Below are 14,153 nucleotides of genomic sequence, written 5' to 3'. Positions count from 1 at the left end.
ATTAAACTGTGAACCATTACCCTCAAAGATCTGCATATACACAAAATGTTGCATGAAGTTTCGGGGATTCCATGCACTGTCTAGTGGTATGTTACCCCGGATCAAGAGAGTCCTCCTGCCACACCATGCTGCTTTACATTTTGGTGCAAAAAGTAAAAATAGGACTTCAAAGATAATTTGTTTCATTTCTTTTAGAGCCCTCCAGTACCAGATAAAAATCACAGGCATCTGGGCTTTGGGAATCTAATTTGCTTTTTTTAGATTCCCCTTCTTATGGCCTATTTTTTTATAATGATTCAGAGTCAGTACTTTTTATTTTGACACCTCCATCTTTTTGCTTTTACTCTCTGCAGACATTAGCCTTTCTTTTGTTAGTTTTCATATACAACCTAAGTATCTGATCCTTTTTTTGCCCAGTGAGTGCCAGGACCAGGTTTTCTGAAGAAAGTGATATGATGCTCTGTGAGAATCCCCTGAGCCTACCCTGGGAAACATATTAAAACTATTGTCTACCTGTATTTTATAAAATAAGAATTAACAAAAGTGCCACATCATATTATTAGTTAAGAGTGTGACATATACACTTATGTGTGGGTCACATACTGGTTTTGTTGTTTTATCAGAGATGTTGAAAGTCCTGTAATTCTAGGCTTGCATTGTGAAACCATCAATCTGAAAACATGTTATGCACAGTTCTCACAGAAATGCCTTCTATTTTTATGGAATATTTGTAGTAGAGTATAGGATTTCTCTTTCTACCTTCACTATAAGAAAATACAGGGCCAGATTGATTATTTGAATATTGTAATTCAAGTGTCTGATAACATGCTCCCATCAGATCAGTTCTGTTTTGTTCTGTGTTTAATTGTCTGATGTTAAGCACTGTTTTAGTCTCTTCTTATCTGGAGTTGTTTCACAAGTAAGTATGTACAAATAAATGAGGTTCATAGAGTTGGTTGTTGAACCTGGAATCTCAGGGCTGTGAAAGCACAGTCCCACGGGAGCAGTGCAAGGCAGTGCAAAGACTTCTGAAACCAAAGCCACTGACCTGCTTTGTGATCTTAGGCAACCTCCTTTTCCTCCCCGGGGCTTTGGTTTCTTTAGAGAGATTGGAAATGCTGCAGACGCTCCCAACTATAACCTTCATTTTGCCCCCTTTGATTCTTGATATCACGTCTAAAGCAGTGCTCCTCAAAGGATGGTCCACTAGTGTGCAAATTATGTTATTGGGTGGTGATAAAAGAGTGAGCTTGTTGCAGAATTTAATCACAGTGTTTCTTTCAGCTGATTTTGTTGTGGTGGTTGCCCCCCACCCCCTAGCAAAACATTCTGATAAAGTCAAAAAGACCTCTTAATTAAGTAGGCTACTCTAGGGTTTTACCAGGAAGAGAAACCTGTTAGCTCAGTAGAATATTTCAGTGACCCACAGTGTTTCTAAATTGAATTTAGAAGTTGCTTCCTCGGTGTCAGCAAGGATTTGTTGTCAAATGATAAATGTGTCTGCTTTTATTCTGAAAGGCCTGCTCAGTCCCCAGAGAAAGGAAGCACTGCAGAGACTGAGAGCAGAAATTGAAGTTTTAACAGATTCCTGGTTAGGAACTGCATTAAAGTCCTTACTTCTCATCCAGTCCAGGTATGGTACTTCTTTTAGTTCTCACCCTCTCTAAGAAACACTCTTTACTACCCCAGTCCGTGATAGGCCACTCTCTAACATAGGTTTGGGCTCGTGGTAAGAGGAGTTTAAAGGATGCAGGAAAACATGTAGGGTAGGTAGGAGGTAAGGTCATTCTGCGCTAACAGCACACCTTCGAATTTTAAGAGAATATTTATACATGAAAGCCTTTTTCTTTCTCCTTACTTTTTTCTCACAGAATTAAAGCTCAGTGACCAATAATCTCCAGCCAGGAGATGGCCCAGTCACATCATAGAATCCATGTAGGAGACACATCACATATTCTAGGTACAGGACACTCTGAAGAAATGTACCAAAACCCACTTAGGAAGGCAGGATTCAAAAGGAATATATTAAGCAGTTTAGGGATATTTCAGCTTGAAGCTCAGAATGGGAAATAAATACAGTCAAATACAGTCTGCACTAATACCCTATTGCTCCCTCCCTCAAAGCAGGAATTCCAGATCTACAACTTAGTAGAGCAAACAGTAAAACTGACACTGAAGGGTGGGTATTCCTGAAGGTAAAGTACATGTGAAATTAACATGTATTCTGGAATTGGTGCTGCTATTGTGTAAAAGGCAAAGAGGACTTAAGTCATATCTTATTAAGGGCTGAGTTGCATTCAGATGAAATAGCACTGTGACTATAAGCCTTTTTGCTGGTTTCCTAGCGTGTAGGGTCAGTGACATGGATTGGTGGTTTATTCGCTAACGAGTGCAGTGAGCTAGAATGGTTAGAAGGGAAATGAAGCAAGAATCAAGTTGCTACTCTGTGCCCACTATATATATATAGAATCACTGTCCTTTAATATAGGAAATAAATAAACCTGAGATAATTAGACCAGTAACTGAACATGGCCCTGAACAAATATCAGGCCCTTTGAGGTTAGTTTTTAATAATTAGTTCCCAAAGAGAAGGCCCGTTCAAATTCTTGCTCCCAGGTTAGTTTGGTTTCACCTTTTTCTTTTTATTTTTTCTCCCTTCTAGAAAGAATTGTGTGAATGTTCTGATCACTACAACCCAGCTGGTTCCAGCTCTGGCCAAAGTTCTCCTATATGGGCTAGGAGAAATATTCCCTATTGAGAACATCTATAGTGCTACCAAAATTGGTATGGTTTCTATTTTGTTTCTTCTCACTTGCTTTACATAATACTACCTACTTATGATGCACTTAATTATTTACTAACCCCTTAATTAGGCATTTGAGAGAGAGAGAGAGAGAGAGAGAGAGAGAGATCTGTAACCCTCACAGCAGTCTTCCTAATACTAGCGATGGGCCAGTTCAGGCTTAACAGCTGTGTAAGCTTGCTCAAGCCTTCATAGCTAGTAAGTTGCATAAACAGGATTCAAATCCAGGTTTGTAGAACTTAAAATTTATCATGTTCTTTCCTTTTATAATAATTGGAAGAACATACAGGTAGCTTAGAAATCTACCTTTTTTTGTGAGAGGGGGAGAGAGCACATGAGTGCATGCTGCCATGGAGGGTAGAAGGGGCAGAGGGAGAGGGAGGGAGGGAGGGAGGGAGGGAGGGAGAAAGAGAGAGAGAGAGAGAGAGAGAGAGAGAGAGAGAGAATATCTTAAGCAGCCTCCATGCCCAGTGTGGAACCTGATGCGGGGCTCATCTCACTGAGATGACCTGAGCCGAAATCAAGAGTCAGATGCTCAACTGACTGAGGCATCCAGGTGCCCCTACAAATCTCCTTTGCCTCATTCCAAGTTTCTTTTTCTTTTTCACAGAGAGAGTGCTGCAGTAGAGTATAGTAGAAAAAGCACTAGATTAAAAATCAAAGGCTAAGCTGCATACTTAAAAATGGTTAAATCTCTCACACCCATTAGGATGGCTGCTGTCAAAAAAAGAAAAATAAGGGAGCCCATGTGGTTCAGTCGGTTGAGTGTCCAACTCTTGATTTTGGCTCAGGTCACGATCTCATGGTTTGTGGGATTGAGCCCCACATTGGGCTCCACTCTGACAGCACAGAGCCTGCTTGGGATTCTCTCTCTCCCTCTCTCCAGTGTCTCTCAAAATAATACACTTTAAAAGAAAAAAGAAAGAAAAGACAAATAAGGGTGCCTGGCTAGCTCAGTCAGTGGAGCACGTAACTCTTGATCTCGGGGTCATGACTTCGAGCCCCATATTGGGCATAGAGTTTACTTAAAAATAAAATTAAAAAGAAAAAGAATAAGAAGTGTTGACAAAGATGTGGGTAAATTGGAACCCTTCTGCCCTTTTGGTGGGAACATAAAATGTTGAAACTGCTATGGAAAACCATACAGCAGTTCCTCAAAAAAATTAAAGATAGAACTATCATATGATCAGCAATCCCACTTCTGGGTATATATCCAAAAGGATTGAATGCAGGTTCTCAAAAAAATATTTGCACACCTGTGTTCATAGTAGCCAAGAGATGGAAGCAGCTCAGATGTCCATCAAATGATTGGCTCGACAAGATGTGGTGTATACGTACAGTGGGGTTTTATTCAGTCATAAAAGGGAAGAAACTCTTGTCACATACAGCCACACGTATCAGCCTTGAAGGCACTCTGCTAATGGGGTAAGCCAGTCACAGAAAGACAAATACTTCTTAGAGTAGTCAGATTCATAGAAATAGAAAGTAGAATGGTGATGAACAGGGGCTTGGAGGGGAGGGAAATGGGGAATTGGCTGTTTAATGGGTATAGAATTTCAGCTTTGCACCATGAAAATTTCTAGAGATACATGTTGCGCAACAATGTGAGTATACTTTACGCTACTGAAGTGTACATTTAGAAATGGTGAAGATGGCAAATTTTCTGTTATGTGTTTCTTACCACAGTTTTTTGAAAAGGAAAAAGATAGTAATAAGGACTAGAATTCAAGTCCTATCTCTCCCAGTTACTAGTTCTTACCTTAGGCAAATTACTTTATCTCCTGAGCCTCAGTTTTCTTATATAAAATGAGAAACTTCCAGATAGGTTGTGAAATCAAATGAGACTATATGAAGGTACTTTTTAACCCCTAAAAATGTATTCAGTACCAAATATGTGAGACAGTGGGTACTCAGTAAACATCTGCTGAATTAATTAATTGGTGCCAGGTTTATACAAGACCAACTTGTTCTATTAAGAAGGCAGCAGAGGGGCACCTGGGTGGCTCAGTGGGTTAAGCGTCTGACTCCGGCTCAGGTCATGATCTCACAGTTTGTGGGTTCGAGCTCCGCATCAGGCTGCGTGCTGACCGCTTGCTCAGAGCCTGGAGCCTGCTTCAGGTTCGGTGTCTCCTTCTCTCTCTGCCCCTCCCCCGCTCACGCTTTGTCTCACTCTGTTTCTCAAAAATAAATAAATGTAAAAAAATATTTTTTTTAATAAAAAAAAGGCAGCAGAATTCTCACTCTGCTTCTTGTGTGCTACACACGGTCAGGGAAAGAGGAACATGACAACCCTCTCTTCGCCTGTTCAGACTCTTTCTGCTTACAGTTTCTACTTCCACATTGTACCATTGTACTTCCTAGAGTTTGAAGCTGAGCTGTGGTTATTCATTTTTTTAATCTACTACATGCCTACTGATCAGCTTTCTCCATAAAAAGTAGGTCTGATTTTTTTTTTCTTTTTATATCCCAGGACCTGTGGAGGTTATAAGCCCACCAAGCCCTTTTGACATTTATTTTTCTTCCTTCATTCACCAAATATTTCTTGGTCACCTTTATATGCAAGGCATTTTGCTAGGCGTTGGGGATACAGCAGTGATCCAAAAAGACAAAAATCCTTGCCCCTAGTGGGAAGAAATTGTCGGTCAGTAAATAAGTAAGTAAGTAAACTACATATGTCATATGGTCATAAGTACTATGGCTGACAATCAGGAAAAGAAAGTCATGTTTCTTTTTTTTAATTTTTAATTTTTAAAAAAATTTTTTTAATGTTTTATTTATTTTTGAGAGAGAGAGAGAGACGGAGTATGAGCGGGGGAGGGACAGAGAGAGAGGGAAACACAGAATCAGAAGCAGGCTCCAGGCTCCGAGCTATCAGCACACAGCCCGATGCAGGGCTCGAACCCATGAACCATCAGATCATGACCTGAGCCAAAGTCAGACGCTTAACTAACTGAGCCACCCAGGCGCCCCTAATTTTTTTATTTTTGAGTGAGAGAGAGAGCGAGAGCACGCGCAGGGGAGGAGCAGAGAGAGAGAGAGGGAAACACAGAATCCAAAGCAGGTTCCAGGCTCCAGTCAGATGTTCCTGATGGATCAAATAAGGTTGCTTTTAGCTACATGGAGGAGGTCATTAATAATCTTGACGTGCAGTTTGAGCAAAATGATGGGGGTGAAATCCTAATTGGAATGGACTTAAGAGAGAATGGGAAGAGCTGGAGAAGTCAACCATATGACAACACTTTAGATCAATTGTAAAGAATAACAAAGAAATGAGGCAGTAATTGGAGAAGTATATGGGTTCAAGAAGATTTTCGAACATAAGAGAAATTCTACCAAGTTGATATGCAGGTGGAAATGATTCACACATGAGGAAGGACAATAGCGATGCCTCCTGTGTGTCAGGTATTGCCAAGGCGCTAGGAATACAGCAGTTACAAAATCCTCTGTACTCATGGAACTTATCTTCACTTGCTGGTGCTAATTGGGTTATCTATCCATATGAAGAGAAAAGCAGAATTATATTCCTTCTTTATGCTATTTGAAAAAATAAATCCCAAATGGATTAAAAAAAAAAAAAAACATGGTAAGCAGAAGTTTAACTTTTAGAAGAAAATACAGAAGAGTAGAAAAGGATCTCATTTAAAAGACCCCAAAATTAGGGGTGCCTGGGTGGCTCCATGGCTTGAGCACTGACTCTTGGTTTCAGCTCAGTGATGATCTCACAGTTAGTGAGTTCAAGCCCCACATAGGGCTCCATGCTGATGGTGCGGAGCCTGCTTGGGATTCTCTCTCTCTGCCCCTCCCCTGCTCGCTGTCTCTCTCTCTTTCTCTCTCTTTCAAAATAAATAAACTTAAAAAAAATAGACCCCAAAAATAGTTCTAAAAAACAAAAAATTATTGTTTTGATTAGATGAAGCTTTTAATTTTATATCCAGTGAAAGATAGTATAAAGTGACAAAACAAACCAGACTGGGAAAAGATATTTGCAACCCTTTTACTTGTTAATTGGTATACAAAATCTATAAAGAACTATAAATCATTAAGCAACAAACAACATATTAGAAAAGTGGACAGAAACCTTGGAACAGCCAGTTTGCAGAAAAGGAAAATCAGTTTGCCAGTAAGCAGATGAAGAGTTCCTTAACCTCACCAATTAAGGATATTCAGATTAAAGAAATGCAAATTAAAATCTGATACATTTCCTGTTCATCAGATTGATAGAGACTTAGTCTGACAGTGCCCAATTTTGTCAAGAAAATGGAAACACTCTATCTGTGGGATTGAAAATGGATATAGCCCTTCTTGGAGAACAGTTTGTCAATGTCTTGTAAAGTTGGAGATGTGCATAACCCTGTGATCAAGCAACTCCACTTTTATAATTTTTTTTTAACATTTATTTATTTTTGAGAGAGAGCATGAGTGCGGAAGGGGCAGAGAGAGAAGGAGACACAGAATCTGAAGCAGGTTCCAGGCTCTGAACTGTCAGCACAGAGCCCAATGTGAGGCCTAAACTCACAAACCGTGAGATCACGACTTGAGCCGAAGTTATCATGAGATCATGACCTGAGACGCTTAACCGACTGAGCCACCCACGCACCCCTAAGCAACTCCACTTTTAGACAGATACACTTTAGTACAGGGGTCTGCAGACTCTAACTCATGTGCGAGATTCTGCCCAATGCCTGTTTCTATAAAGTTGTATTGAAACATAGCAATGTCGGATCATTTCAATAGCTGCTTTCACTCTACAGTAGCAGAATTCAGTTGTTGCAACAGAGATCATATGACCTGCAAAGCCTGAACTATTTACTACCTGACTCTATACAGGTAGTTTGCCAACCCCTGCCCTTAAGTAATTCCCACATCCACAAGGAGACATGTGTGAGAATTTTTTTTTTTTGATGCCACATTGTTCATAATAGAAACTAATTAGAGACAGCCTATCTGTGAACCTGTCCATGAAAAGAAAATGGATAAATAGATATATCCAAGCAATGGAATGCTATATGGCAGTTAAAAGCGAATGAACTAACCTACATACATCTGCAAGGATTAATATGAAAAACAATGTTCAACACAAAAAACACATTGCAGATAGGTAAGTACAGCATGTATCGTTTATCTAGAGGTCAAAAATGTTCACAGCCATATACCATATATTGTTAATGGATACATATGCAGAAAGGAAGGGTCATCAGGTGGGGATACACAGGAAACTTCAAAAAAAAATCTAATATCTCATTATTCTTATTTTTTTTTATCTAAAGCAAAGATAAAGTGTTTAAGATTTGACAAAAGTGGGTTGGTGGAAGGTATACAGGAATTTATTTTATTCTTTTTTGAGTGTGTATGTTGATTTCATTTACAATAGATTAGGGGAAATCCAGCCCCCCTTCATATTTTGCTGTTGCTGCCACTGCTTCACTATGCATTTCATAAGAACCCAGAGCACTCACTAAAGCCTTTCATACTTGAAAGGTAGATCTTCTGCAGTGCTTTTTATACTGAGTCCTGACACCCATTGAGTGGGAATGATTGTATTCCCTTTGACAGTACATGTGCTTATTTGGTAATTTTTCTCAATCTCATTTCACCCAGAGCTGATTTGCGAAGCTATAGTGGTACCTGGTGCCTTGGTAACCACAGTGAGAGGCTTAAGGCTTTCCTTGACAGAACTGTGAAATGGGGAGCAAGGAGACGAAATATTTGTCTCCTTCCTCTGAAATGATTCAGAGCTTTGGTTCTGTTAATTGCCACTCTGTTATCTTGGACATTAACAAGACTTCTCAAAATCATCTCTGAAAATGTCCTAAGTGTTTTTGATAGGGGAAGCCCAGAAACCTAATATTCTCCAAAGGCTTGTTTAAAGTCTTGCAGTTGTTTGACATTTGGTAAGCTGAGTGGCCATTGCCCATACCCTCCTGAATGGAAAGCTCATCTCCAGAATTTTTTTGAGAGAGTAAAATGGAGGAGGTATATTTACCAATGGTATTGGGAGTCATTTTTTCATGTAGCTACTCTTCACTTTGAGCTGTTAATAACTCTCTCCATCTCTTAATCCTTTTAGAGGAGACATTCCTAAATGTATTTCATCCTTGATCATTACATGCCAGAACAATGAAAACATCTCTTGTGTCCTTGTCCTCTAAATAGGAGACATTTCCTTTGTTGGGTCTTGGGAAAAAAGTCTAAAATCTGATTTAAGGTTTTTTTCTATAGACAGATCATAAAGTAGACTGGGTCTGGCAGTGGTTGGCTTAGGTCATAAGGATGTAATATTTGGAATGGAATTAAGACAGCTCTTTGAACATAATAAAAATTTATTATTAGTGGAAATATTTAATATTTGAATCGGGGCTCAAAACATGGATTATAGTCATCTACTGAATCATTTATGAGATTAATATGCATTTACTCTGCAAACATTGAATTGCCTGATTCGAATGTCCAACATCACAATGCTATTGCAAAGTGTTAGCACTGAAAGGGACCTGAGGACACCTGAGCCAAGCTTTTTATTACAAGTGGGAGACTGAAGCCCAAAGTGGACTAGTGTTTGGTCCAGGTGACTAGTTCACCTGGTTTGAGGTCAGTTGGGCTAGAGATTTCAAAGACTTGCAGTTGCTTAGATGTGCCAAGCAGGACTTCTGAGTAAAGGTGTATAGGTTTTCTTGTCAATTACGATCTAGTCTTCTCCAGTTCATGTATTTATATACTTATTGCAACAGTTTTCCAGCAGATGGCAGTCAAGTGCCTTGAGGAAGAGGCACTTTTTTCTTCCTCACTCAGGAACCTTGGTGCTAAGTCACTGGTCTGGTAAGAAGAAAGGATGAGGTTAATGGAGCAAGATGAAGAAGAAAGCAGAGTTGGGACTTTGCCTAACAGAAACAGGGAAATAAAGTCTAAGATGGTGAAAAGAGCAAGAGAGATAATTGCCTTTTTGTTTACTTATGCAACTAAAGTATCTTTCCTACACCAGTATCATCTGTGCATCTTTCTGGTGTGTTTCACATGGGATTTGAATTTTGATACATTGCCAGTGTTTTTCAACTGTCTGCATGGATTTAAATCACCCTTTCCCAAGGTCAATTTCAGAGATACACTATCTCAGTTGCTTGCAGTTACAACATATAATAGGATATTCTGGATGTGACAGATTTACTGCCATATTCATTGGCACTCTGGGGCTCTACCCCACTAAAAGACATAAGACCCATGCCTAGGACTGTTTCTGGAAAATGAAGAATGGGAGGAAAATGGCCGTTAGCCCATTTCTTGTTACAAACAAATCAGGACCTTATGCTTCCACTTTTTTTTTTTTCCTATACTAAAACGTTTCCCTCCAAAATCATCCTTTCATCATGGCATAATAGCCAGAACCTAGACTTGGAACCAGGAGTCCAAAGTGTAGCTACTAGCTTGTTTGTGATCTAGAACAAGTTTCTAATCTTTTCAGTCTCATTTTCATCTGTAAATATGAAATGGTAGTTATCTCACTGATTATTTTGAGAATTCATTAAAGGAGTACCCTTGAAAGCTGCTTTGTAAGCTATAAAGTACAGGAGATAGGGAGAAGAGAAGTGGTATCCCAGCTCTCACACTTTTTAGGCTCCTTTGCTTCCCATTTATAAAAATTCCCCACACTAAGATCTTAGGGGCTTTACCCTAAATATGAAGATTAAAATAAGAACACAATGCCTAGAAAGCCTGATGTCTTCATTGTTGTCTAAATAGCCCAATTTCCCATTCTTTGGGTAGCGGGCCTGCTGGCTCTCTAGCTGTCACGCTTACTCCCCACCAAACTACCCACATGGGCTGCTACTTGTTCTGTCCAAGCATAGGCAGGTGAACCAGCAGCAGCCCTTCTCTTTGGTGTTGAAAAAAGGTAGGGAGAATGTCCTAATGGGAAATTTCTTTTTCTCATCAGGTAAGGAGAGCTGCTTCGAGAGAATCGTGTCTAGGTTTGGAAAGAAAGTCACATATGTAGTGATTGGAGATGGGCGAGACGAAGAAATTGCAGCCAAACAGGTAAAGAGAACAGCGCGTGTGGGAATGCATGAAGCAATTAGAAAGATGGTAAAAGTCAGAAATCTTAGCAATCGGCTGTGTCTTTAGTGTTTTCCCTTCTCTTTCTCTCCCGTTTTTCTTCAAAGAGGTTCGTTTGTTTCCCCAAATAGAGCTTTCCCTATAAGTTGTTAGATCCTTCTTATCCCCCTTCTGTTTGCCACTCAAATTTTAAAATCTTTGAGCCCTGCTATAGGGACCCCCATCTTCCATCTTCATCTTAGAGGGCAGTGCCTTCCCAAGACTATGAGACTTCACTACAAAAAGGGGCGCCTGGGTGGCTCAGTCAGCTGAGCATCTGACTCTTGATTTCGGCTCAGGTCACGATCCCAGGGTCGTGGGATTGAGCCCCTCTCAGAGGGATTCTCTTTCTCTCTCCCCCTCTCCCTCTCCCTCCCACTCATGCTTGCACTCTCTCTCTCTCTCTTAAAAAAAAAAAAAAAAAAAAAAAAAAGCAAATCACTCTGACTTTTCCAGGCTTTAGATCTTCAAAAAGCCACTACAATCAAGTAGAAATTTAGATAAAATCCTTTCTGCTTCCAAGCCCAGGAAGGATTCTTCTGACATTAACCTCCTCACTATGCAGGTCCCAACTCCAGGTCACCTCATCTTAATACAGGAAACAGTAGATGAAAGAGTCTTGGCTCTGTAATCTAACAGTAGATTGGTTCAGATCTCATCTGTTTATTTAGCTGTGTGACTTTGGACAGTTTACTTATCCTCCTCTGCATTTATTAAATGGATCTGCAGAAGTTCTTTTCCTCTACCCTAGTTTCTTTCCAGCAACTCTGTTTCTTAGACTTGGAGGTGGTAGGTTGCCAACTAGGACCAGCTGTCCTGATTTCTTCACCCAGTTAATGTAAAAACTTCCACTATTAATAAACTGTGTGATTGGTAATCTGGTGGCATGATTACCTCATAATGTTTTTATTTACCATTTTATGTAGCATTTCTTTCTTTTTCTTTTTCTTTTTTTCTCATGTGTTATCTCTGAGGCTTTGATTCTAAAGTACTTGTTGCCCTCTGGGAAAGACACTAGAAACTAGTAGATGGAGGCATCAGTGCTTCTTGGTTTGAAGAAGGGAGTGGGGGAGATAAAGAACAACTTCAGGGGCGCCTGGGTGGCTCAGTCGGTTAAGCGGCCGACTTCGGCTCAGGTCACGATCTCGCGGTCCGTGAGTTCGAGCCCTGCGTCGGGCTCTGTGCTGACAGCTCAGAGCCTGGAGCCTGTTTCAGATTCTGTGTCTCCCGCTCTCTCTGCCCCTCCCCTGTTCATGCTCTGTCTCTCTCTGTCTCAAAAATAAATAAACATTAAAAAAAAAAATTAAAAAAAAAAAAAAAGAACAACTTCAGTCATTAGCAGAGTTGGTGCCTCTAAGCTGATGCCTGTAATCATCTACCATTGAGGGGCACCTGGGTGGCTCATTTGGTTAAGCGCCTGACTCTTGATTTCTGCTCAGGTTATGATCTCACAGTTTGTGAGTCTGAGCCCCATGTCAGGCTCTGCGCTGACAGTGCGGAGCCTGCTTGGGATTCTCTCTACCCCTCCCCTGCAAGCGCGCTCTCTGTCTCAAAATAAATGAATGAATTTAAAAATAAATAAGTAAACAATTAAAACAAAAAAGAATATTAACTGCAGAAGCCAAAGTGATGTCCAACTGGCTTCTTTAAAAAAAAAAAAAATCATCTATTATTGATATACCCACTGGAAAATGCCTTTAGAGTTCCATCCGGTTCAACCTCTACCCTGTGAGGGACCTTTTCTGCAGCCACTTTGACAGAAGACATTCTGATTCTTGCTTGAATAAACCCAAGAATGGGGAGTCCGCTTCCTAGGTATCCTGTTCTACCATGGGGCCACCCAAGCTGTTAGGATGTTCCTCCTTCCACAGAACTAAAACTCGTGTCTCTAACTTTCACATCCTGGTCCTAGTCCTGAGCACAGCAGAACATGTCTGTTTCCTCTTCTGCATATTAAAAGCCCTTTAAATACTATATGTGAGCAGCATGCTCGAAAAAACCCTGAGCTGCATGCCAAAATAACTGTTGTAGGACTTCCGTGTTCCAGGTAATTTGCAACCAATTTGAGCAAAACAGTCAGTAGAGCTAATCCCCTTCAGCTTCATAGAACATGGTTTCCAACACTTGGATTTTTCAGATCCCTTCTTTAAAATGTGGCTTCCAGGAAAAAAAAATTTTTTTTAGTTTAATTTTTTTTTTAACTTGTATCCAAGTTAGCATATAGGGCAACAGTGGTTTCAGGAGTAGGTTCCTTAATGCCCCTTCCCCATTTAGCCCCTCCCCCCTCCCACAACCCCTCCAGTAACCCTCTGTTTGTTCTCCATATTTAGGAGTGTCTTGTTTTGTCCCCCTCCCTGTTTTTATATTATTTTTGCTTCCCTTCCCTTACGTTCATCTGTTTTGTATCTTAAAGTCCTCATATGAGTGAAGTCATATGATTTTTGTCTTCTCTAGTTTTGATTGCTGAGTAATACTCCATTGTGTGTGTGTGTATACACACACACACACACACATCTTCTTTATCCATTCATCCATCGATGGACATTGGGCTCTTTCCATACTTTGGCTATTGTTGATAGTGCTGCTATAAACATGGGGGTGCATGTGCCCCTTTGAAACAGCACACCCGTATCCCTTGGATAAATACCTAGTAGTGCAATTGCTGGGTTGTAGGGTAGTTCTATTTTTAGTTTTTTGAGGAACCTCCATACTGTTTTCCAGAGTGTCTGCACCAGTTTGCATTCCCACCAATAGTGCAAAAGAGATACTCTTTCTCCACATCCTTGCAAACATCTCTTGTTGCCTGAGCTGTTCATGTTAGCCATTCTGACTGTTTTGAGGTGGTATCTCACTGTGGTTTTGATTTGTATTTCCCTGATGAGTGATGTTGAGCATTTTTTCATGTGTCGGTTGGCTATCTGGATGTCTTCTTTGGAGAAGTGTCTATTCATGTCTTTTGCCCATTTCTTCTTCTGGATTATTTGTTTTTTGGGTGTTGACTTTGATAAGTTCTTTATAGATTTTGATAGTAACCCTTTATCTGATATGTCGTTTGCAAATATCTTCTCCCATTTTGTTGGTTGCCTTTTAGTTTTGCTGAATAATTTTTTTTAAGTGGCTTCCAGAACACACAGTATTCTGCACAGGATTCTGACAACATAGTAAATGGGATTATTATTTCTCAGATGTATGTATTCTGCATCTTAGCCGTAAACAAGATATGGGCTTTGTAGCTCTGAAACTTACTAACCATCTATAAAAAAGC

At 40.1% G+C, this 14,153-nt stretch overlaps 1 protein-coding gene across 2 annotated transcripts in view; it reads left to right on the top strand.

The window, feature by feature from the left end:
• EYA3 (EYA transcriptional coactivator and phosphatase 3) overlaps positions 1 to 14,153 on the top strand; it is a 98,140-nt gene that overhangs the window by 79,987 nt on the left and 4,000 nt on the right. For both annotated transcript variants that reach the window (XM_030324036.1, XM_030324037.1), the window contains 3 exons: positions 1,519 to 1,633; positions 2,663 to 2,784; positions 10,731 to 10,831. In XM_030324036.1, the coding sequence (XP_030179896.1) occupies positions 1,519 to 1,633; positions 2,663 to 2,784; positions 10,731 to 10,831 (338 nt within the window). The remainder of the gene's footprint in view (positions 1 to 1,518; positions 1,634 to 2,662; positions 2,785 to 10,730; positions 10,832 to 14,153) is intronic.

The sequence above is a fragment of the Lynx canadensis genome, chromosome C1 (genome assembly GCF_007474595.2).
Source record: "Lynx canadensis isolate LIC74 chromosome C1, mLynCan4.pri.v2, whole genome shotgun sequence".
NCBI classification, from domain to species: domain Eukaryota; kingdom Metazoa; phylum Chordata; class Mammalia; order Carnivora; family Felidae; genus Lynx; species Lynx canadensis.
The sequence above is the reverse complement of the archived record's forward strand: the minus strand, read 5'-3'. Positions and strand labels throughout refer to the sequence as shown.